Source organism: Gopherus evgoodei, unplaced genomic scaffold (genome assembly GCF_007399415.2).
Source record: "Gopherus evgoodei ecotype Sinaloan lineage unplaced genomic scaffold, rGopEvg1_v1.p scaffold_38_arrow_ctg1, whole genome shotgun sequence".
Lineage (NCBI taxonomy): Eukaryota > Metazoa > Chordata > Testudines > Testudinidae > Gopherus > Gopherus evgoodei.
In genome coordinates this window covers 2846132-2872580 of record NW_022060059.1, presented here as the reverse complement: position 1 = coordinate 2872580, position 26449 = coordinate 2846132, and the positions used below count along the sequence as shown (strand labels likewise).

At 44.6% G+C, this 26449-nt stretch overlaps 1 protein-coding gene across 7 annotated transcripts in view; it reads left to right on the top strand.

Moving 5' to 3' along the window:
- TBC1D24 (TBC1 domain family member 24) overlaps positions 1–26449 on the top strand; it is a 110249-nt gene that overhangs the window by 58633 nt on the left and 25167 nt on the right. For 6 of the 7 annotated variants that reach the window (XR_003998167.1, XR_003998166.1, XR_003998165.1 and 3 more), the window contains 4 exons: positions 16631–16789; positions 20285–20348; positions 22833–22928; positions 23431–23665. Coding sequence is in view for 3 of the 7 variants with exons in the window: in XM_030545578.1 (XP_030401438.1) it covers positions 16631–16789; positions 20285–20348; positions 22833–22928; positions 23431–23665 (554 nt within the window). In the remaining 4 variants the exon portion in view is untranslated. The remainder of the gene's footprint in view (positions 1–16630; positions 16790–20284; positions 20349–22832; positions 22929–23430; positions 23666–26449) is intronic. The other variant, XM_030545580.1, reaches the window with a different exon arrangement.

The following is a 26449-nucleotide window of genomic DNA, read 5'->3' as shown; positions in this document are numbered from 1 at the left end:
CAGGGAAATGAGTGAAAGTAAAACTAGTAAGAAGCTGGAGCTGTGCATATTGCAGGCAGAAGAGAGGGGGAAAGAACACAAAAGACTTATGGAATTAAAACAGGTGGAAATTGATGCACAAGAAGCTGCATACTGAAGAGCCATAAAAGCAGAGAATGCCAGGCAAGAAGCTGCACACCAGAAAGCCTTTGAACTGAAAAAGATAGAGGCTGGCAAAGAAATTGAAGCCCAGAAACTAGGCATGGAGGAGAAGGAATGCATCAACTGGACTTGCTAGAGAAGCAGAAACAGAACCCCTGCACACCAGGGATTCCCACCTCTCCAAAAATCCAGAAATGGGAACAGTTGTGTCCTGCATACAGCAGGACAGGGGACATTGTTGAATATTTCATCACCTTTGAGAAGCTGTGTGTACTTCATGAGATTCCTGAAGACCAAAAGATGCCCATTTTGGTTGCAAAGTTGTCTGGGAGAGTTCTGGATATATTCAATAAGATACTAGCATCTCTAGATGCTTCAGATTATTGTAAATTCAAGGAAATGGTTTTAAAACAGTTTCAGATTACACTGAAACATATAGGGTAAAATTTTGAAGCCTTAAGAAGGTTGTTGGGATGGGTAATGTGACACTTGTAAACCAGATGAAAGATTTGATGGATAAGGTGTTACAAGTTTTGAAAGAATGTGTGATCTTTTTGCTCAGGAACATTTCCTGAGTATATATAGAGATTATGTGAAACAGTGTTTATGGAACAAAAAGGTAAAAATTGTGGAGGAGATGGCTACTCTAGCTGATCAATTTGAGCAAATTCAAGCATCTATTGCAAGCAAACTACAGACAGAGGGGTTTAAACCTGGTAGGAATAAGGGTTCCCGTGTTACCCCGGGAAGAAGGAGGGTGGATGGGGGGCTGGGAAGCAGCGTGGGCCGAGGGATGTGCTGGCCGCCCTTCCTGCAGCCCCCATTGGCCTGGAGCAGCGAACTGTGGCCAGTGGGAGCCACGGTCAACCGAACGTGCGGACGCGGCAGGTAAACAAACTGGCCTGGCCCACCAGGGGCTTTCCCTGAACAAGTGGCGGCCTTAGTTTGAGAAACACTGGTCTACTTAGTTTTGCAGTTCTCCAACTATGTATTTGGGTCTCCAGAGATAACTTGCTTATTAACAGCAAAAATATTTTAAAATAAATAATATATCGAGGTGAGAAATAACAGACCTCAACTCTATTGTCCATCTGCAAATTTGTGTACACAGAGTCAATCCCTTACCTCTCTCCTAAAAGTGCAAAGTTTCAAAAAGTTCAATGAATAGAAGATTGTTGGGGGTGGAATAGATCTGGACAAGGAGAAGAAGTCTAGAGATAAATGTGAGAAGGGAGGGACAGGCAGTAAAAACAAAAGTGAAACTGTTTGAGCAACATATTCCAGAAGTCTTGAGGTCTTTCTGAGCGTAGCCTTCATTAATTTGAGATCTACCATACCATTCTCTCTCTAGAAGGGAAAACCTATTGTGATGGTTCACCCCATAAGGCTTTATAGAAATATGCTTATAGACTCATAGACTCTAGGACTGGAAGGGACCTCGAGAGGTCATCGAGTCCAGTCCCCTGCCTTCATGGCAGGACCAAATACTGCCTAGACCATCCCTGATAGACATTTATCTAACCTACTCTTAAATATCTCCAGCGATGGAGATTCCACAACTTCCCTAGGCAATCTATTCCAGTGTTTAACTACCCTGACAGTTAGGAACTTTTTCCTAATGTCCAACCTAAATCTCCCTTGCTGCAGTTTAAGCCCATTGCTTCTTGTTCTATCATTGGAGGCTAAGGTGAACAAGTTTTCTCCCTCCTCCTGATGACATCCTTTTAGATACCTGAAAACTGCTATCATGTCCCCTCTCAGTCTTCTCTTTTCCAAACTAAACAAACCCAATTCCTTCAGCCTTCCTTCATAGGTCATGTTCTCAAGACCTTTAATCATTCTTGTTGCTCTTCTCTGGACCCTCTCCAATTTCTCCACATCTTTCTTGAAATGCGGTGCCCAGAACTGGACACAATACTCCAGTTGAGGCCTAACCAGCGCAGAGTAAAGCGGAAGAATGACTTCTCGTGTCTTGTTTACAACACACCTGTTAATGCATCCCAGAATCATGTTTGCTTTTTTTGCAACAGTATCACACTGTTGACTCATATTAAGCTTGTGGTCCACTATGACCCCTAGATCTCTTTCTGCCATACTCCTTCCTAGACAGTCTCTTCCCATTCTGTATGTGTGAAACTGATTGTTCCTTCCTATGTGGAGCACTTTGCATTTATCTTTATTGAACTTCATCCTGTTTACCTCAGACCATTTCTCCAACTTGTCCAGATCATTTTGAATTTTGACCCTGTCCTCCAAAGCAGTTGCAATCCCTCCCAGTTTGGTATCGTCCGCAAACTTAATAAGCGTACTTTCTATGCCAACATCTAAATCGTTGATGAAGATATTGAACAGAACCGGTCCCAAAACAGACCCCTGCGGAACCTCACTTGTTATACCTGTTATGAATACTTGTTATGAATGTATATATGACATAACTAGAATATGTTTTATGCTACATATGCCATGTAACATATCTCTGTAAAGATTATGGTCTACTGAGTATATTAATCCTATTTGTATGTATGTATCATTTTTGTATTCGAAGTTATGAATATTGGCTGTGTAGTGGCTTGATTTTTAGGTAGCCTTTGTAAAGCATTTGGTCAGTTTCTTGAGAAAGAAATGCGCAAATTAAGTGCTCAATCAAGCACTTAAGGGACAATGAATCCTGGAAGGCTCCAATCCACATAAGAAGTCTACAAGAGGACGTTCAAGGTAGCAGGTAAGCAATGGCTGCTGCCTGTAAAGACTGAGTCATGCATGGACATGTGACTTGCCCATGTGACTCCAAAACTTCATCTTGGAGCTGGACTTCGCATAGGAGAGAGAAGGGGTGTCTCCACCCACAAGAGAGAGTCTACTTAAACCCCTGGGAGACTCCTCCATTTCGTTTAACTGGCTAAAGAGAGAGCCTCTCCACCCCCAAGTATACTTGAAAGACATTGGAACAAAGGACAGTAACTACAGGGAGTGTGAGTGATTGCTGGACCCAGACTAGAAGGAGACTAGTCTGTAAAAGGAAGCTTACTAGAATTCCTCTAAGGGTGAGGTTTTTATCTGTACTCAGTTTTCTTACTGTATTAGACTCAGACTTGCGTGTTTTATTTTATTTTGTTTGGTAATTCACTTTGTTCTGTCTGTTACTACTTGAAACCACTTAAATCCTACTTTCTGTATTTAATAAAATCACTTTGTACTTATTAATTAACTCAGAGTATGTATTAATACCTGGGGCGGGGGGGGGCCCAAACAACTGTGCATATCTCTCTATCAGTGTTATAGAGGACGAACAATTTGAGTTTACCCTGTATAAGCTTTATACAGTGTAAAAGAGATGTAGTGGGGTTTGGACCCCATTGGGAGTTGGGCATCTGAGTGTTAAAGACAGGAACACTTCTCAAGTTGTTTTCAGCTAAGTCTGCAGCTTTGGGGTACGTGGTTCAGACCCTGGGTCTGTGTTGGAGCAGACTGGCATGTCTGGCTCAACAAGCCAGGGTCCTGGAGTCCCAAGCTGGCAGGGAAAGCAGGGGCAGAAGTTGTCTTGGCACATCAGTTGGCAGTTCCCAAGGGGGTTTCTGTGATCCAACCCGTCACACCTATAATGGCAGCAGGCCATAAAAGAGACTCAGTTTGGGAATATTTTAATGAAGTTCCTCTATCTCTGGCTAAGACAGGTATGCATGCAAAATGCAAACAGTGCAACAAAGAAATGCAAGGCCTGGTTGCCCAAATGAAACAACATCATGAGAAGTGTTCCTTCTCAGGAGGAAGCTGCATTAAGATGATGAAAGGAACATGTCTGAACTTGCAGATCTTCAGGTTGGTAAAATTTTTTATTTCATACTTCTTTCTTAAGGACTGCCTGTCTTTCTTCTGGACTATTCTTGAATTCTCCTGTTTGAGCAAAAAATGTGGTTGTTACTCTGTTACTATCATTTTAGATGCAGTTATGATAAAAAATAAACTGGGCAGATCTTCCTTTTACAATTTCACTTTTAAAGTTGTTCTGAGTAGTACTGAGTGTCAGTGAATGCAGTGAGTAATACTAAATGAGCAGTATGGTGATAATAATTAAATAATTGCATTGATTTATTTTGTTTAGGAGAATCCGTCCTCAACATACAGGATTCTGAAGATTATCCACCTTCAAGATCATCATCATTTTTTATAGTTTCAGAGTTATGAGCCAGTGATAGTGTTTCAGTCACATCATGTATGTCACATAGCCACAGTATATCACCTGTAGCAAAAAGAAAAAAAAATCTCCATCATCCATAAACAACCATAGATAAGTTTGTGATAAGAACCAGCAGATTACAAAAAGAGGTAATTGATGAAAAAATTGCCCTGTTTGTTTATGCAACAAGCTTTCCTTTCCGTATGATTGAGAACCCACACTTCATTAACGTGGTTCAGTCATTAAGACCAGGATACAATCCACCCAACAGAGCAGATGTCGCAGGCAAATTGCTGGATAACGTTTATGAAGGAGAAATTGAGCAGCGTGTAAAAGATCTAGAGGGTAAAATTGTTAACCTGAGTCTCGATGGGTAGAGCAATGTCCACAATGATCCTGTTGTATGTGCTTGTGTGACAACAGAAGAAGGGAATGTCTTCCTTACAGAAACAATTGATACATCAGGAAATGCACACACAGCAGAATACTTACAAGATGTAGAGGTAAAAGCTATAACAAACTGTGGGGAAAAAATTCAAATGTCTAGTACGCAGCTTGGTCACAGACAATTCTGCAAATGTATCCAAGAGGAGAAGAAATTATTTAGAAGAGAATGAAGAAGGTCCAAAGCTAATAACATGTGTTTGCAGTGCTCATTTAATTCACTTCCTACCTAGCCAAAGACTTCAGTGTTCCAGAAATAAAGGCTAATGTTGTTGAAATTGCAAAATACTTCCATAACAACCACTTTGCAGCAGCTGCTCTGAAGAAAGGGGGAGGAACCAAGCTAACTCTCCCACAAGATGTGTGATGGAACTCAGTAGTGGACTGTTTTGAGCACTATACCAAGAACTGGCCTATTCTGATGACTTTGTGAACAAAATCGTGAAAAAAAATAGATGATGCTGTCACAGCCAAAGTTCTCAGCATTGGGCTTAAGAGAAATGTTGAACACATGCTGAATACTCTGAAGCCTATTTCTGTAGTGTTGAACAAAATGCAGAGAAATAGCTATTTTATTGCTGACGCTGTTGAAATTCGGAAGGAACTGAGTGAGATGTTAAAAAGAGATATATGCAATGACAGAGTTAAATAACAAGCATTAAAAAAACGAATGGGACAAGCACTATCTCCAGCTCATTTTTTTGCATATATTCTCAATACTCAGTACCAGGGTCAAACCTTAACTGCTGAAGAAGAGGAGTTGGCTATGACAAGGACACCCAGCAATCATCTTTCCATAATGCCAGCTATAATGAACTTGAGAGTAAGGGTGAACCATTGAAGAAATATATGTTTGCTGCTGCTGTTTTAAAGAAAGTCACGCTAGTGAACTGGTGGATGTCACTTAAATACTTGGATTCAGAGACTGTTGAAGTGATAACACTGCTCTACAGCCAAAATGCTTCTGAATTAAATGTAGTCCAACTTTACTATTTTTGGGTCACTGAGAACGAAAATGATGCTTAAAATTGTTGATAGGCTCTAGTTTTCAAGATATGCTATTGGGTCAGTATATACGACCCTTGATTTGGGAATGGCGGAGGATAAGTGAGTTATAAAGGGAAGGGATCTCAGTTTAGACCAGAAATGACTAAAATACATCTTTGACTGGATCTATGAATAAATCTATGACTGGGTTTGGACAGTACTTGCTTTTTAGGCAAAACAATGAATGATGCAATCTGAAGCTGGTATTGCATCATACATGATATGAATTGCATCATGTTATTCCTAGACATCATGGATGATGCAATCATAACGAAGCTTACATCACTCTGCTGAACAAATTGCCCTATATCAGCTCTAGAAATCATACAGTGTCATGCTCTCATTTATCAGTGTTTGATTTTGCAAAGGGACACATTTCTGTTTAGCCAAAGTGAGCAGAGATGCCTTGTACTTGTGTGAACAGTGCAGATAATTTCTACTATGTTTGTGGTGAAGTGACTTTTGCATCACAAAAGCGCAGTATAAGCACTATGGTTAAGAAAGCCTATCACCTTTATTTTGGCTGCAAAATTGGAGATCAGGATAAGAGGTGGACCCCATACATATGCTGCAACACTTTTGCAGCAAATCTTCGCCAGTGGTTGAACAGGAAAAGGAAATTTATGCCTTTTGCAGTGCCAATGATTTGGAGAGAGCCAACAGATCATACCAGCAGTTGTTACTTCTGCATGGTGCCTCCAGTTGGGAAAGGTGTGTCAAAGAAGAAAAAGTGGACTGTGCATTATCCAAACATTCCATCAGCTATGCGCCCAGTAAACCGGAGAAGGACTGCTGGTTCCTGATGCACCAGAATCATTCTCACTTGAGTCAGACGAGAAAGAGGAAGAGGATGAAACTTCTGGTCCTGAACCTTCAATATCACAGGACCCACATTTTCTCCCGTCCTCCTCCTCTGAACCACACCTCATAACACAAGGTGAACTGAACGACCTTGTCAGGGATTTGGAACTACCCAAGAGTAAGGCAGAGCTGTTGGGCTCCAGACTACAGCAGTAGAATCTCCTGGCAGGCTATCAGGGCAAATGGAGCCCATCAATGCTTGCAGACTATTTCTGGACAGTGACAAGAGATGCTCCATTTAATGAATACAAGAGACAAGCCAAGAAGCGCCGAGTAGACACTGAATAGGACTAAACTATGTACATAATAGTTTTTTGCCTTTTGTTTCATAATCAATTTTATTTATATAACCCTTTTGCTGATTTTTAAAGTGTTACATAAACAGGACAGGTGAAATATTATCATGTAAAGCAACCATAAACACATGAAAAGACCTAGGTTTACAATTTATGATTAAAACTCTACTATCTACACAATATACATAGACATGAAATGTAAAAACTTAAATATCTTAGAAACAGTAGCCAGTCAGTTGTTTTGTCATATGAATTCAGCACATCAAAATACATAATAAATATCACATTTTATCTCTGAAGCAGACGACTTCTCAAAAATTGTAGACCAGTGTAATCTCACTTTTAACAGCAGTAGTTTCTTCAGCTGACGAAGAAAGAATATTTTCTTCTTTTGGACTAACTCTATTCCAAACTGAGAAATCGTTTGGGATGTGAAAAAGCAGAAAAGCTTGTTTTTCTTTTCCAGATTATGAACAAACAGGAAAATTAAGGTGAAGACAACTGAATTAGCTACAGAAGGCCACATTTTAAGTTTTTCATGTTGACCTGGTTGACATAGTCAATTTAATTTTGGGGTTTTTTTTTAATACTTAATTTAACTATTTTAGTTAAAAATAATTTAACAAGAACAAACCTGATCTTAAAAAACTTGAATGTTTAACTAAATTTGGAAATTTATGTGCTTGTTTTGTTAAAATAGTACGTTTGCTGTTGAAGAAAAAAATCCAGAATACATAATGTTGTTGTTTCAGTTAAATAAAACAGCTTAAATGTCTGTCTGTCTGATGTTCTCCTCCTAATACAGCATGGCAAGAAAATCCTCCAAATATTAATGATTAACCTGTTGAATTGGAGATAGTTCACCCCCCCAATGACTTCATAAATATCTGCTTCAATTACCTTTGATAAATGAAATAACTAAACATTCATTTTCTCATATAGCTGTAAAACTTAACTGAAAAGTTTTCTAAATAGATCTCTTTAAAAAGATATAGTGTATACCTTCTAAAAATGAAACCCACATCTATCTCTGAGTTGTGAAGAATGTGTATTAAGGTTATAACAACCAACAAGAATGCACTTTTATGTAGAAATCCGTCATTAAATCGAGTCTTCCTGACTAGTGATTTAAATCACTAGTCAAATCAATGTGATTTAAATCACTAGTCAAATCAATGTGATTTAAATCAAATCCACTCTGATGGGGTCTGTCTAAGTACCTTGATGGTTAGATGAGAGTTCAGGGCTGTAGTGCAAGTGGAAAGCCTCATTCAGCATTCCTATCGGAAAGTTAGTGAGCTTCATAAAACGATTTGTACCTAAACCCTTACATGTTCAGCCTTCCCATTAGGAATGCTGACAGCAAGGCAGCTTAGAGATGCCCCACTTGCTACAGTACGTGACCCAGGATTGGTGACTTTGGACAGCTCCCAATCTCTCTCTTTAGCAAGCAGTTAGTAAGGAATGCTGCACATGCATGACTGGCTACTCAGGACTCCCAAGCAGAAATTTTCATAAAGTGATGTAGCATTTCTCACACTGTAGGGAGCTCCTAGCTCCACTAACATACTCAGTGCATTATTTATGAGGTCCTCTCTGCATTCTGTGAAGTGTGAGGGAAAGAAAAGAAACCAACAATGGCTGAAATAAAAATACTGTAAAACCTAGCAAACACTTGGGACCCTTTCCCACACTCAGGCCACCCTCGTGGCATGCAAAATTGATTCTCCAGAGCTTGGCCCAGCTGATTGCTATCTGATCCTTTAACACCTTGTTTGAGACCTTGTGTCTCTTCCACCAGATTACTTGGCTGTGGCACTTGTACTGATAACTGGCTTCACCATCAGATGGAGATGCAATAACACTTTTTAAATCTTTTGTTATCGTGGGTTTGAGTAGATTGATTTCTTCTTTAACCCAGGGTAATAAAGGGTGGGTAAATGTATTGATCCTTGTATTGCGAATCCCAAGGGTTCACAAATCATGAGACAGGCCCCCACAACTCAAGAGACTGGATTTTAAAATCATGCTTTTAAAAAATAATAAATGTGGGGATCTTTTACTTTGCCTTTTGGTTTCTGAGCCTATAGGGTGCACTTGGATCATGTTTTCAAGCTTTTCTCTGCAACCATGAGGATGCAAAACTTTTTTTTTTTTTAAACAAAAGCAGAGACTTTTCTTCAAGAGATGTCCCTGTGGGTGCTCCACTCCAGGTGTTGGTGCATCCCTGTGCCTTCGCTTGGAGATTTTGACCACAGTACTCATACCGGTTGCGCATGCGCAGAGCCTGCCCCACGCGCTGAATGTGCCTTAATGGTATACGTGCGTGACTGGTCTCCTCAGTTCCTTCTCTACCATCCCCGACCTGAGACAGAGCTCAGCAGACTTGCTAGAGAATTTTTTCTCTCCCTTATTCAACTCTTTTCCCTCTTATTTTCTCTTCTCTTTAAAGCAAATAAAAATACTTTTTTTTTTCCTGTCAGCGCAGCCGCTTCCGACATGCCTCTCTCTCCAGGTTTTAAGTGCTGCTTTAGTTGTAATGACGCCATCCCTCTTTCAGATGGACACTCTAAATGTATTAAATGTGGGAGGTCCCACATCCCCCAAAAATGTGCTCATTGCAGCAAATTAAAATCCAGGGCATGCAAAGACTGGGAGCTGCAGTTAAAACTAGTCTTGCTGCAAAAATCTCTCGGACCAGCCTCAGACCTGAGCTCCGACTCTGCTATACACCACAGCCCCCCTGCTTCAAAGAGACAAAAGAAAACTTCAAAAAAAATCAGTCTCTCTCACCCGCAAAGGGTATTTGTGGGGATAAGACTTCTCCGGGTATTGCTTCCCTCCCCACGCTCCCCAGGGTGAGTACCTTTGATGCACCAGGCGAAACGCGCCTGCGGCTGCAGCAGTTGCACCAACCTCCAGTGCCGAGGCTTCAGGCTTTCAGTTGCCTGCCTGTCACATGGCACCATTCAGTACCACAGTGGAAGCAGTGCTGACACATACTAGCCTGCCTCACCCCCCGCAGGCTCCTCTTCTCTCTCCTGGCACTGTCAGCCTTTGAGCTAACCAGCAGTGACAGAACACTCAGGACACCGGTGCAGAGGAATCCCGCCTCACAACAAATTCCTCATGCTCAGCGCTCCCCTTACAGAGGCACTGCGGCACTGCAATTCACACACTCGAGGGACCTGCTGGTGTCACCTATCTTGCAGTCACCCCTACTTAACACCTACTTCTCTCCAAACACTCAGGCAAGGTCCGCACAGCTTTCCTCCAGTGATGAGGAATCTGGGTTGCAGGGAGAATTTTCACCTTATCAGATCTCCCATTCACAGCCATCAAGAGAGGTCATAGAAAAACTATCTGGTCCTGCTCTGAGTGCGTGAACCCATGGTGCGTGAACCCCCGGATGGCACCACCCATGCCCTCCCACCACAGTGGCAATATTGGGCTCCATGGGCTCCTTATACTCAGGACCACACTCGTTTTGCCACTGCAGCCAGGCGTGAGACCAGCTTGGTTACCACCAGCTGACAACCCTGTCACTGACCCCAGACACCAGGCAGCCATGTCACAACCACAAGAGCAAGCACGGCCTGCCTCTAACTCAGTAGAACCAGTTGTTCCACCTGATGAAGCATTGCTTCCTCCTCCTCCGACGTCATCAGACAACTTTCTCAAAATTTCAAGACCTGTTTAAAAGAGTTGCCAATGAGCTACGAATTAACCTGGAGGAAGTCCCCGAACAGCCGCATGAGCTAACCGACATCCTGCAGCCCTCTTTTTTTTCTAGCATTGCATTATCTATCAACACAGCCCTTTTAGAACCCGCCAAGGCCATTTGGCAAACCCTGGCTGCAAGCCTGCCTACCTGTAAGCGAGCACCCTGGAAGTGCTTTATTCCTTCCAAGAGCTTGGAATTCCTTTTTACTCACCTAGCACCAAACTTGCTGGTGGTAGACGCAGTTAACCAAAAGAACAAACCCGAGTTTCCCTGCTCCGCCTCTTCTGCCAAGGACAGTAAGCAATTAGATCTGCTCGGACATAGGGTATACACTTCTTCCATGTTGCAATTTCACATTACTGATTATACAGCCGTTCTAGCAAAATACGACCACAAATTACAATAAATTCATGGACTTTATTGGTCACATTCCAGAAGAAAAGAAACAATTTACAGCCATAGTTTCCAAGGGACAAATCTTCTCCCGCACTGCTCTTCAAGCTGCCCTTGATGTAGCCAATACTGTGGCATGGTCCACTGCCACAGCAGTCGTTATGCACCAAGGGTCATGGCTCTCATCCTCTTCTTTTCCCTGGGAGGTCCAGAGTACCATTGAGGATCTCCCCTTCGACAGTGACAAACTATTCGCCGCCACCACGAATGACGTACTGCACTCCATGAAGGACTCCAGGGCAATTCTTTGGTCTCTAGGAATTAAAACCCCTACAACCAGAAGGCGACAGTATAGATACCAGCCTTACCAGTGACCATGCTACCCCATATACACCCAGCAAGTCCATAGATCTCACAAGCAACAGCAACAACAACGCCAGAGACCCAAATACCAATGTTGCTGTCCCAGCCCCTCGGCAGCATCTCAACCCCCTCCGACCAATAAGCAAATTTGAAGCCTTAGTCGAGGATATAGAAAACAATATTCCCACTTCAGCGCTTACACCACCTGCCCCTATTTTTGGTCACCACCTATGCCCATTCTCCCATCAATGGCAAAATATTACCACTGACAAGTTTGGCTTTAGAGGTCATCACAGTTCGCTATTCCATCCCTTTCCTCTCCCCGCCTCGCACCCATCCACCCTCCCCGTCCCTCTTCAGGGACCCCTCTCATGAGTAACTGCTCCTCCAAGAAGTACAACATCTCCTTCAATTGGGGCAGTGGAACTCATGCCTGAACAGAGGGAAAGGTTTCTATTCCCATTACTTTTTAATAGAAAAGAAAACCAGGGGATGGCGACCGATCCTTGACCTCAGGCAGCTAAGCAAATTTATCAAAAAGCAAAAGTTCAAAATGGTTACCCTCACCACCATAATCCCAGTGCTGGAACAGGGCAATTGGTTTTCATCCCTAGACCTACAGAACGCCTATTTTCATGTGACTGTTCGCCCAGCCCACAGATGTTTTCTTCATTTTACCCTCGGTTAGACACATTTTCAATACAGAGTGTTGCCCTCCGGCCTATCTACTCTCCTCCCCACCCCCTTGAGTTTTCTCCAAACTCCTAGCCAGGAGACGGGAGGTTATAATATTTCCATGCCTCGACGATTGTCTCCTCAAAGCCTCAATGCTCGATGAAGCTCTTACTGTCACTTGCTTCCTTTCCCTGGGCTTACAAATAAACAAAAACAAATCTCCCTTATCTCCTACCCAACAACTGGAGTTCATAAGAACGCACTTTGATCCCTGAATGGGAATAGCATCTCTCCCTCTTGATCATTTCAACACCAGAAAACTCCTGGTTACAAAACTTTGCAACAGTCCCCCAGTCACAGGATTAGACTGCCTGCAGCTATTAGGCCACATGGCCTTGTGTACTTTAGTGCACATCTGTACATGAGGTGCTTCCAATCTTAGCCACAGTTGGCCACAGTTACAGACCAAACATACGCGCTCTAAACAAGCCTCTATCCATACCCTTTAGAGTCAAAGACTCCCTCCAATGGTGGACAGTTCCTTTTAACCTCTGCTCAGGAATCCCTTTTCTCCTGGACTCCCCATCACTCATAATGATGAGTACACACGTCCCACCACACAGCCCAGGGGCTATGGTCTTCCACTAAAGCCTCCCTGCAGATAAACATCCTAGAATTGCAAGCCATACGCAATGCCTGCCATCACTTCCTCCTATTCATTTGGAACCAACATGTTCAGATAATGACAGACAACATCGTATGCATGTTCTATGTCAACAGGCAAGGAGGGACTCGATCTCACTTGCTTTGCTCAGAAGCCATGAAGCTCTGGAATTGGTGCTTTGCAAACAACATCTGTATATCAGCTGCTTATCTTCCCGGGGCCCTGAATACCAAGCTAAGCAGATGTTTTCCCTGGGATCACAAATAGGAGAAAAATGGCATAATCATATGCGATATATTCCGTGTTTGGGACTATCCAACCCTGGACCTGCAAAGAACAAGAAATGTCCCAAATTTTGCTCCAGAGTGGGATTGGGCAAACATTCCCTAGAAGTTGCGTTCCTGATCTCATGGGCTCAACACTTAATGTATGCTTTTCCCCCGATACCAGTTCTCCACAGAGTTCTGAGAAAGATATGAACAGATTGTGCCATGGTAATTCTGATTGCCCCGTCATGGTCCAGACAACCGTGGTATCCGTTCCTCACCAGAATGTAAATTCGTCCACCAATTTTGTTGCCTCTCACTCCAAACCTCCTATTGCAACAACACAGCTGATTTCTCCACCCCAGCCTATCCATGTTTCTCCTCAAAGCTTCGTTCCTTCGTGGTTCTCACAAAGCAAACTAGCACGCTCTGAACAGGTTCAAAGAGTACTCTTACATAGCAGAACACAATCTACTCGCACCACATATCTCCAAAAGTGGAAACGATTCATACACTGGTGCTCGAACAACCACATTCTTCCCACTTTGGCACATCTTCCAGCCATACTTGATTACCTACTACACCTGAAGCAATCTGGCTTTTTTTTCAGCTCCATCAAAGTCCACTTAGCTGTCATAGCAGTCTTTCATGACAAAATCGACGGTACTTCTGTTTTTGCTCATCCAGTCACCAAACACGTTCTTAAAGGGCTCCAGTCCTTATACCAGGACATTAAACCTCCTACTCCTCTGTGAGACCTTCACTTAGTACTAACCTGTTTAAAGCAACAGCCTTTCTAGCCCCTAGCCACTTTTTCCCTCTTACAGTTCTCTATTAAAACAGCATTCTTAGTGGCAATCCCCTTCACCAGACATGCAAAAGAAATAGTAGCTCTTATGGTGGACCCACCCAACACAGTATTTTTCAAGGACAGGGTTACCCTCTGACTTCACCCCAGATTTCTTCCAAAGGCACATTAGTCATTCCACATCAACGAACCTATACACCTACTAACCTTCTTTCCTAAACTGCATGCAAACTCCTTTGAATCCACAATGCATATGTTGGATGTATGCAGGTCTTTGTCCTTTTATTTGAATAGAACCAGACCCTTTAGGACAGGGATGGGCAAACTTTTTGGCCTGAGGGCCGCATCAGGTTTCCAAAATTGTATGAAGGGCCAGTTAGGGGAGGCCTCCCTAAACAGCCACGCGTTCCCCCCCACCCCGTATCCATGCCCCCCCTGCTTCTCACCCCCTGATGCCCCCTGGGAATCCTGCCCCATCCATCCCCCTGCTCTCTGTCCCCTGACTGCACCTGGACCCCCTGCTCCTAATGCCCCCCCCACCCCATCCAACCTCCCTCCTTCCTGACTGCTCCCCCCCCCAAACCCCTGCTCCCTCCAGCCACCCCTTCTCCCTGACTGCCCCAGGACCCCCTGCCCCTGACTTCCCCCCGCCACCTCATCCAACCCCCCCCACTCCTTCCTGACTTCCCCCTCATGGGATCCCTGACTTCCCCCTCATGGGATCCCTGTCTTCTGACCACCCCCAGAACCTCCACCCCTGACTGCCCCCTGCCGCGCCATCCAATCCCTCCTCATATTCCTAACAGCCCCCCCCCCCCGGATCCCTGTCCCCCGACTGCCCCCAGACTCCCAGCCGCTGACTGCCCCCTGCCACCCCATCCAACCTCCTCTCTCCTTCCTGACTGCCCCCCCCGGACCCCTGTCCCCATTCAACCCCCCTCTTCCCCGCCTTCTGACCACCCCAACCCCTATCCACCCCCCTGACCACCGCCACCACCATGAACTCCTCTGCCCTCTATCCACTCCCTCCCTCCCCCCCAGGCCCCTTACCATGCTCCCTGGAGCAGCCATGGCTGGCAGCAAAGCTGCACCAGAACAGGCAGCCGCGCCGCCTGTCTGCAACAAGCCACACACCGCACAGCACAGAGCACTGGGTCAGGCCCCGGCTCTGTAGCTGTGCTGACCCAGGAGATCGCAGCTCAAAGCATTGCACCGACAGCACAGTGAGCTGAGGCTGCAGGGGAGGGGCCGGGGCTAGCCTCCTGAGCCAGGAGCTCGGGCCAGACAGGAGGGTCCTAGGGGTCAGATGTGGCCCGTGGGCCATAGTTTGCCCACCTCTGCTTTAGGAACTCTTCCAGACTTTGTCTCCATTGCTGAATGATCCAAGGGGACACCTATTTCCACCCAGAGACTTTCCAACTGGATCTCTGCTTATATCCGCCTGTGCTATCAATTAAAGGAGACAATTCTGCCGGCCTGCATCAGGACTCACTCCACTAGATCTGTAGCTAGCTATCTCCTTGGCTTTTCTACGCAGAGTTGCTCTGCCTGAAATCTCCAAAGCGGCCACTTGGACTTCCGAACACACATTTGTTAAGCATTATGCCCTTACTCAAGGCCCTCTCACTGATGCACAATTGGGCACAGCTGTGTTATCTACCACATTCCTACCAGATCCGAAGTCCCTACCTCCTTGAGATGCTTTTCAGTCACCTGGAGTGGAGCACCCACAGGGACATCTCTCTCTCAAAGAGGAGGTCACTCACCTGTGCAGTAACTGACGTTCTTCGAGATGAGTGTCCCTGTGGGTGCTCCACTACCCACCCTCCTCCTCTCTAATTCAGAGTTGGGGTAGCCTCCGTTGTAGAGAAAGAACTGACAAGACTGGTCATGCATGCGTACTATTAAGGCACACTCAGCATGTGGGGCAGGCTCTACACGTGCGTGACCAGTACGAGTACTTCTGTCAAAATTTCCCAACGAAGGCACAGTGATGCACCAACACCTGGAGTGGAGCACCCACAGGGACACTCATCTCAAAGAACATGAGTTACTGCACAGGTGAGTAACCACCTCTTCTCAATAATCCCATGATTTCAGAAGTCAGGGCTTCCAGAAAACACCAAGTATCATGAGACTCATGATAAAATTATGGTAGATGGCAAATGCATCCGATGAAGTTTGTATTCACCCACGAAAGCTCATGCTCCAAAACATCTGTTAGTCTATAAGGTGCCACAGGACTCTTTGCTGCTTCTGTGAGCTGTGTAACTCTTGTGTGACTGGGATATTTGCAGGAATTCTCTAATTCCACAGATACAAACAGGACTCAAGAGACAAACAAGTGTCAGAATATCTGGCTGAACCTGCTGTATTTTCTCCCCTGTGGGTTGTATCTTTCTAGGGCTGGTACTAGTGGGACTATCCTTGAGTGGCAGATCTAACTGAATTTGTTTTTTAAGGTCCTGATATTTCCCCTGTTCGTTCAAACATTTAGCTCCTCTGCACCAGCCATTGATAGCATGGCTGAGTAAGAGCTGCAAAGTTCTCTCCAGTAAAGCTACTAATCATCATGGATTCCACCAAACAGCAACAATGTTTCTTTCCTTCATTAAACCACACTGTCCTCACCTCGTGGCCTGGAGCTTCAGAGAGCAGGGTACTTACCGAGGCACTTCCACCTAGGCATGTTCTCACATTCAGCTGTCCCTTTTGTGTGTTGCTTGTCAGATTATCTTCTCTCTCTCAGCGGTGTCTCCCATGTTTCACAGACAGAACGTGCACTTGGCAGTGCATGCTGAGAACTTCAAGTCCGAAATCGTCAGCGTGAAAGAGATGAGAGACATCTGGTCCTGGATCCCAGAGCGCTTTGCACTTTGCCAGCCCCTATTGCTTTTCACCACCCTGGAGCATGGCTGCAGCCTAAACAGGTAACTTCATCTTTCCCAATTGTACACATAGAAAAGAACAGCTAACCAGTGCTAACTGGGGACAGAAATCCTCATCCAGAGCATGGCTCACGAAAATGTGCATCCAAAGACTATTATGGGAGTGACAGATTGCAAATGCCCGGGAAGTCTGAATCTCTCCTCCCACATCTCAGTTACAGCTACCACAAGGATAGCTTCCAAAATTAGAGGCTAAGGTCCTGCCTCCAATTAGAGCTGGACTCCACTACCGAAGAGATCAATGCTGCTGCAATCGATGCAGCTGGGATCGATTTAGCAGGTCTAGTGAAGTCCCACTAAATTGATAGCAGACCACTCTTTGATCAACCCCGGTACTCCAGCTGTCTGAGAAGAGTAAGGGAAGTTGACTGAAGAGTGTCTCCTGTTACCTCAGCACCATGAAGACACATTGGTAAGTCAACCTAAGCTTCGTCAACTCCAGCTATGTTATTCACATAGCTGGAGTAGCATAACATAGGTCGACTTAACCCCGTAGGAAAGACAAGCCCTCAGTGTGAGTGCTAGTCATGAATTACACCTGTTTGAGTTCCAACCTTAGGAATTATAGTTAATTCATGGAATCATAGAAATGTCAGGCTGGAAGGGACCTCGAGATCTCAGAGTCCAGCCCCCTACACAGAGGCAGGACCACATAAACCTAGACCAGCGCTGACAGGTGTTTGTCCAACCTGTTCTTAAAAACCTCCAATGACAGGGATTCCACACCCTGCCTTGGAGGCCTGTTCCAGAGCTTAACTATCCTTGTAGTTAGATATTTTTCCTAAAATTTAATTTAAATCACTCTTGCTTCAGATTAAGCCAATTTACTTCCTGTTCTAGCTTCAGTGGACTTACAGAACAATTGATCACTGTCCTCTTTAGAACAGCCCTTAACGTATGTGAAGACTGTCATCAGCCCCCCTCAGTTTTCTCTTCTTGAGACTAAACATGCCCAGGTTTTGAACCTTTCCTCCTGGGTCAGGTTTTCTAAACCTTTTATTAGTTTTGTTGCTCTCCTGTGAACTGTCTCCAATTTGTCCATATCTCTCCAAAAGTGTAGTGCCCAGAACTGGATACAGCACTCCAGCTGAGGCCTCATCCCTGCCAAGTAGAGTGTGACAATTACCTCCAATATCTTAATATACAACACTCATGTTAATACAACCCAGAATAATATAATAATAATTTCCCAACTGTATCACATTGCTGGCTCGTATTCAGTTTGTGATCAACTATAACCCCCAGATTCTTTTTAGCAATACTATCTCCTAGCCAATCATTCCCCATTTTGTAGTTGTACATTTGATTTTTTTTTCCTTCCTAAGTGTAGTACTTCATGTTATTGTATTTCATCTTGTTGATAATATTTAATCCTGCCTTGAGTGCGGGAGACTGGACTAGATGACCTCTCAAGGTCCCTTTCATTCTATTATTTCAGACCAGATATCCAGTTTCTCAAGGTTGTTTTGAATTCCAATCCTATTCTCCAACGTGCTTCCCACCCAGATGTGAATTAAGATTTATTGGGGCCCTGGGGGGTAGGGACACAGGTCAGGGGTTGCTCTCGGGCACCCAGGCACCCTGACACCCCACCCCGGGCAGGTGGAGGATCTGGGGCTCTCCACAACAGCCCAGACTCCCTGGGCAGCTCTTAGCACAGCCCAGCTTCGGCTTCCAGCCTGGCCTGGGGACGTGGCCGTCAGGGCGAAGAACAGGAGCAAGGAGCAGGACCATAGTTCTAATGCTGGTGGGGCCCCATACACACACTTCTACACAGGTTATGGTGCTCCTGCAGGTGCTCCCAAATTAGCCATGGCCCCTGGGCACAGGCTCCATGGGCATCATTAGTTAATCTGCCACTTTCCCATCTCTCTCAGCTTAGTGTTATCTGCAAATTGTATAAGCCCTACTCTCCATTCATTATCCATGTCCCTAATGAAAATATTTAAATCATGCTAAGCCTGTTAGTGTGAAATGTTAACTGCTGTAACTGGCTGGGTTGACGATGACCAGTCACTCACAAAACTCTTACAGGGAGCTGAGAGCCCAAGGGGCCAGCTCCATCCCCAGCAGGGAGTAGAGAGCCTCAGAGGGGGAAGCTGGAGCAGGGAGATCCGCAGCTGGAGTCTGGTAGGGAGCCAAGAGCCCAGGTGGCAACCCAGCTGAGAGTGGGGAGCCAGGAGCCTGGGCAGCAGCCCAGCTTGGAGCTGAGACCAGGAAGCAGCCCAGCTGGGGAGCCAGGAGTCAGCTTTCTTGTCAATTGCGTGACAAGAATGATAGCCAATAGATGTAAGTAACACGTCACCCTAACTACACCAGTATGAGCCCTACTCCTCTTGTGGAAGTGGAATTATGTCGGTGTAGAAGGGCACATCAGCAGGAGCAAGGCTGTAGTGTGTACACTAACATAATTAGGTCAGGATAAGCGGCCTTATGTCGACCTAACGCTTTCATGTAGATCAGGCCTAAGACTTGTGTTAATCCAGGAGATGAGCCCCAACCTGTCAGTCCCTTTGGAGCAATGCACACTGGCTCTCTGAAAGCTTCACGTTTCACATGATAACAATAAGCAGAGGTTGCCCATCTCTACTCTTAGGAAGAAGAAGGCAAAGGATAAGCTGCAAAAGGAAAGGGGGACTTAAAAATATGTAGGATGAGACAGGAGTTTAGTTTGGGGGAGAGCTGTCATGGTTTTTAAAAATCCAGGTGTGTGGTTTAAAAAAAATTCCTGAAAATAAAAATAGCCTAGCAAAAGCCACTTTTTCCACGGTTGTCTCCTGTGAAGTCACTTTTATCCCTGAAATGTGTTAAAATGGTACAACCTAAAAATTAACGGTCAAAATATGTCAGTCTTGCTCTGTTCCCAAGACAAGTGAATTTGTTGTAGCAATAACTTAGCATCAGATGATCTGATCCTGTGTTCACAGAAATGACAAATGGGATGGGAGGTGAAGCTGCCAAGAATGAATTACCAAGAGAAAGAAACAGATAAGTGGGTTCCTTCACCTTCTGCTCCAGCACAGAGTGCCTGTGAGAGACAGACACATCAGTGAGAGAAACGAGCCTCAGCATTTGCCTGTAGAGGCAGAAAGCTCTTCATGAACCATGACACCAACTCAAAGGGCCTGATTCTCTGCTGTCTGGTACCTTGCATAGTCATTTACCCCGTGCAAAGTGATTGTAAAATGATGCTGTTCCAATTCGATAGTATCTTCTCCCAACTCTGCTCAGGTGTCTCTGCAAGGTGCAAGGCAATGGAGAATCAGGCCCCGAGTCTTTTTCAGAGCTTGCTGCTATCCTCTGCCTTGTATTGTTGGAGACACTGGCCGTGGTACAGTCAGCCCCAAGCAATCATTGTACCTCATGCCAGCAAACAAATCTTGGGCTGGAGAGGTAGTTCGGGCACTGCAGATCACATACCACAGTTAATGTAAGCAATGCGATGTTTGCTTAAGGAGCCATCTCTTCCCATACCAGGTTATATTCTCACAGCGAAGGACATGAACCAACGCTCCTCGTGATCAGGACAACAGCCAAAGAGGTAAGTAGGGTAAAAGGTAACTGAGGAAATGGTGATGCCACATACCACCTGATTGCCTAAAACCCATCCTGTCCTACACAGTTTATTATACAAGGAAGAAGGAGATGGTATAGAAATTAATTTCTTATGGCTTTTGACGTAGGTACTCCCTGTGTTGTTTGCTAGCCATGGGGGACCTTCAGTAAACTTTATACCAGATTAAATACTTTAACCGGGGTCCAGGTCTGGCATCCCCTTTGTTGTAGTCCATATGTGATGGTGGCAATGGTACCAGATTGCAGTAACTTCCACGAGACCCCTGACATCCATTTTATTATGTATGTGCCCTGTTAGGATGAGGACTGAAGTGAGAGCCTGAGGGATTGTGCTGAACTGGACTTTTGTGATTCAGAGAAGGCATTTTCCTTTTGCTCAAGGATAATCTGGTACAGTAGCAGTGCTCAAAAGGGAAAGCAGTATTGGGTTTCCTGTTACACCAAAAGAAAAAAATTAAGAGTGCTGATCTTATAGTTGTAATAAAACCAAATGCACGGTAGCAGTGAAATTTCATAGAGCTCTGAGATGCCACTGCACACGAGTAGAGGTCCTCTGGTGACAGAGAGTGAGGGCCTGCTGCTAAATACTGTGTGGCTTTTAAAATTCTGTTACAATATTCAGCTCCTGCTGCAGCCTGTGGATTTCTCTCTCTGGTTTTATCCTTGCTGGGTGGCTACACCAAACTCCTGCAGCAGTGGAGGCCTCATTGTGCTTTGTTGCTCACATGTAGTGCCATTGCAGTCCGCAGGGGTCAGTTTCATTGGGTTTGCATGCAAGTAAATTAAAGCAGAATTTTTCGCATTGTTTCTAATCCTCAGCCACAGTGGCTAGGTAAGTGGCTGATGTGGTGCCCATGATATCCAGAGGAAGGGGAAAGCGTGCATCTGCCATCATAAATTTAATTTGCCTCTTGACCTATAGAGTGCTATTAACTCTAGCTGTGCAAGTGCTTCTGGCCTCTGCATGAAGAAAGCAAATAGTGATCTGTTATATGACCCCTTAGAAAATAAGGAAGAAGCAGAAGGAAGGGGAGACATGCATATAGTCTAAAAGGACACTATTTTCTGTTTTGTACTTCCCATGTTTATATTTGCATCTTAGAAGCTAGAAAAAATAATTTACTAATTTCCCCAGATATTTCCTTCAGATGTTGTGTTGGTTTTTTTCTTGCTTCTAATGGAGCAAATTTCAGTATTGAACCACCTTTTTGTTACCTTCTATGTAAGCTTCATTAGCCTTTTCTATGCTAGCAAAGCTACTCATTGCTAATGGGTGTCAGCAGTGGGAGAAGTTCTGCTGGTGCTGACATAGGGACGGGAACTAGTGGTGTGGGGGATGCTGCGGGATCCCGGTCACTGGCCCTGTGCCTGGGACTCTGTACCCAGGCCCCACGCCTGGGGCCCCATGCCTGCAACTCTGCTCCTGGGCTCTGCTCCCAGGGTCCTGACTGCTGGCCCCAACCTTTGCCCTTTTACCCCGTCTGGGTCCCCGCCCCTCCCCCCCCCCCCGAAACATGGTACTGCTCTCGGCCCCAGCTTGTGGTGTGTGGACAGGGGTAAGGGGGCTGGCTTTCAGCACCCCCACTATTAAAAGGGTCCCAGCACCACTGGGTGCTGAAGGAGATTTAACTGCATGCTTAACCTAGCACGAGTTGTGCTGAATGTGTGAAATCAGGCTTTCTGACAGAATCTAGAGTGGTGTATGTCGTAGGCTATCCTAGCAGTTAAACTGGGCTCAGCACCAATTCATCTGCACTTGCTACTGTGGATGAGATTGTTGAAGGCAGCAGACATGCTTGTAGTTCTCTGGAATTATTGCGTGGTTGCAGCTGCTGCACAGCCAAGTCTTGTGCTGTGATATGAGTGTTGATGCTTTTGGTACCAAAACAAGGAAGTGGCTAGTTGGCTTCCAAAATTTTATTTTCGTGCGACTAGATCTGTCTATTATGCTTCTTCCTGTGGTACTTACATGCCCTCCTCCCCTGCCATCGCTATAGTATCTGAGCACCTCACAACACCCCTTTGGTGCTAGGCAGGGTTATTATCTCTATTGTACAGATGGGGAACTGAGGCACAGAAAGGCTAAGTCACTCACCCATGGTCACACGGGAAGTCTGTGGCAGAGGAGGGAATTGACCCTTGTTCTCCAGAGTCCAAGGCTGCAGCCTATCCACTGGATCATCCTTCCTCTCAGAACTGGTGGATGTAAAATAATTTTTAAAATTTAGACTCTGCAGGCCATTCCCCAGCTGATCAGAATCTACATCTAGCTTTAGGTCTAAATTACTTGTGTCCTCTTAATCCACTGATCTCGAGACTTTCAACATTAAACTACATTAGACCTTGAGTTGTGGGCTCCAAAACCTTTTGGTGTCAGTGAATTTCAAATACCCTGTTTCTTATTAGTAGTAACTGGTGAAAAGCCTCCTGACCTTGTCCTTTGCTCTAGGTCTGTGGTGCTTATTTGTCAACTGACTGGAGTGAGCGCAGGCGAGGAGGGAATAAACTGAGTTTCTTTGGGACAGGAGAATGCTTTGTATTCAGGGTAAGTAGTAATCGCAGCTCTGCCTCAATAATGAATGGAGATGACTGGATTTCAATAGCTAATCAGTAACACCCCTTTTCCACTTAGAGTGGAATATATGGGCTGACAAGCTTGTGATCCAGCCCATGCGCTTCTGGCCTTAAAGTCTATGGAATCCCTTATGAAAGGATGTGGTAGGAGATTTCCTATTCAACTTTATGGGGAGGGCCTTTCTCCTGAGTACAGAATAATTCTCACAAGATCTGGGCGTGGATGCATGCTATATGTAGTAAGGTAATTCAGAAACCACCACGTATTACCAAGTCTTATTCTCCATCCTCTACATGGCAGAGGTCTTTCCAGCACCATTTCTGTCCATTATGCCAAAGGGTTAGTCTGAATCACTCACCAGTAGTACTGGCAGTGTCTGAGCAGCTCCAAGGCTGCTTTGTATTCAGAACTCTTAGTGGAATGGATGCTCACCAACTGATTCCTGGCTGTCTTCTCTTCGCCTCTCACATAGCTGCAGCCAGAAGTGGAACGCTATGAGTGGGTGATAATCAAGCACCCCGAACTGGCCATGACTACTTCTGAGCCAGGGGCTAAGTCCATGCAGGTTTCCACTGTCCTGTCCTCCAGCAGCATCCTCTCGGACTCCTCGGATCGTCTTTCCCCCTTCCTAGCTGCTCGTCACTTCAACTTGCCTTCCAAAACTGCTTCCATGTTCATGGCTGGGAGCAACGAGTGCATCATCATAGGTAAGTCTGTGCAGGATCCATGCAATTATCCTGTCAGCAATTCCTGCCTATCACAGCAAAAAATCGATCAAGCTGTTTGTAGTATTTATGTCATTCCTACTGTAGAGTGAGAAAAGTGACTATGAAAACATCCTGCTCTGCCAAATTTTGTATCAAAACTTGGATATCACACTTCTAAAGAGAAAACATTGTAAGAACTAGATACTGCAGGCACAGCTCCTCCTATGTTCTGCTGCACACGTGATGGCAAATAATTCTGGAATAAGGACTTAGCTGGCAATGAAGTGGTGTTGAAGCACCAGGTGAACTAGAATATAGCAGCTTGCTCTGCTGCAACTATAGTGAGTCTACAGTGCTGCTGACTATGGCAAAAGCCTATTGGCTAGTAAAGTAGTCAGTTATGATTGGAAATGCAGACAACAGTTAGGTACTGAGACGTTTTCCCCAGAACAGTTTTTTCTGACTGCCACAGTTTTAAAGCACATCTACAAAGTCTGATAACAGGTTGGAAGAGACCTGCTTTGAGAGCATCTAGTCCGATGGTTACCACATCAAGACTTCAGCTGTAACATCTAGTGCCTACTGATTCCTATTTAGTAATGTGTACTGTAGTCCACAGTGGGTTGGCCTGCTCCAAACCCAACCGGCTCACAACACGAGCTCAGTTGAAAGCTAGAGAGCACTTGACAACCAGAGACCAGTGATGGTGTATCGTGGCTCATCACAAAGTTCTGTTGTTAAGGGAGGCAGTACCAGTCACATCCATCTTAGTGCATCAGATCAGTATGTGGGAATTACTGCCTAGTCCAGTCTCTGACACAGAGCAGGATTTCCACTGCACTGAGCCCTCCAGTATGTTGCGCCTTATCTAACTGCCTTTCTTGTGTAACTGCTCTTCAGACAATACCCTTCATTTTGTTTTAGCTGGGAGTCTTTGTCATTTCCCTCCCAAGTATGTATTTCATTGATCTAAATTAATTTAACTGAATTTCTTGTCCTTCTAAGATCTGTGCAATATTCTGTCAGTTTGGTCTCTCGCAGATCTGATCAACATGCAGTACACTTTGGAATATCTTTTACAATGATCTAGAAGATTGTACCAGATCCTTTTAGTACCCTGCTTTGTCTCTCTCTCCAGTTTGATATTGCTCATTAAGTTGTCTGAGGGTTTCTATCTTGATTTGTCACTTGTTCTATTTACTGTATATACCCGTTCATTAGCCCATTCTTTTATAAGCTGACCCCCCAAGATGGATAGTAAAAAGAGCAAAAACTGTATGACCCTTTCATAAGCCAACTCTATATTTCAGGGGTTGGCAAAAACTTTGGCTCCTGGCCTGTCAGGGTAAGCCGCTAGCAGGCCTGGACATTTTGTTTACCTGGAGCATTCACAGGCACAGAGCCCCTCAGCTCCTGGTGGCCGCAGTTTGCCATTCCCAGCCAATGGGAGCTGCTGGGAACAGCAAACTGCAGCCACTGAGAGCTGAGGGGCTCTGTGCCTGCAGACGCCCCAAGTAAACAAAACGTCCTGACCTGCCCACGGCTTACCCTGACAGGCCAGGAGCCAAAGTTTTCCAGCCCCGGCTATATTTTAAAAGCTGACGTCACAAGAAACACGCAAAAGTTTTGCTAGAATTATTTTAATGTACTCTAATAAAAAACCTCTTGTTGTTTATAATAATAACTGAACAAATATATATTCACCTTCAAAATTACAGTCAATTTAAAATCAATAAATGGATATTTAAAGCAAGTACCTTAGAACAATATGAGACATTAAAAAGTCTTAAAATCCTTCAAAGTCTGAATCAGTCTCTGATTCACCAAACAGTTCATTAAACTCCGCTTCAGTCACAGCTGCACCTGCATTGTCGTCATAGCTTTCGGCAGTGTAGTCTTCAGATTCAGATTCCTTCTCATCATCAGCCTCTGTTGTATCATCATCAAATATGGCATCATCTTCTGACCCGCTGACTGCATTGCTGATACAGCATTTCCTAAATGATTTTCTATCATTTCCGAGGGAATGGACGCGAATGATCCACTGGGCGAACAGATTGATTTTGTGCTTCATAAGATTCCCAGATTTTGTCAGCTTCACCATGCCTGAGCACATCTATTCAGACCACATTTTGCATAGCCTGTCTTTAAAGGGTTTGTTCAGGCAGACATCAAGTGGTTGTAGAACTGAAGTTAAGCCTCCGGGTATTACAGCCACATTTTTCACCTCATCCATCTTATGTGCCCTGAACATGTCCCAAACAAGCATAGCAGGTTTCTTGAAAAGTGCTCCTGGTCTCTTTTTCCAGCCATTCAATAGTCCCACTTTCATCCATCCCTTTTCGTGTGCACGTATGATGACACCAGCAGGAAATTTCATGTTTTTAGGCAAGGCTTTTCTTTTAAAAATAACAACAGGAGAGAGTTTTGATCCATTTGCCAAACACGATAAAACCATCGTAAAATGGATTTTTTCATGGCCAGTGGCTTTAATTAACTGTTTTTTCACCAACACCGGTTATTGTTCTGTTGCTCAGGAAATCGAATGTCATCAGAGTTTCATCCATATTTCCTATTTGTGACAGTTCAAATGCATATTCCTTTCGATATTTTATAATAAATCTTTGGAAAGATTCAATTTTTTCTTCCAGCTCTCTTGGTGGCTTTTGCGCTATCTTTGTTCACTGATGAAGACAGAGACCATGACAGTTCATGAAGTGAGTACACCAACCCGCTGATGCGACAAACATTGATGGCTTTACTGACTTGTATTTGCCGTCTTTC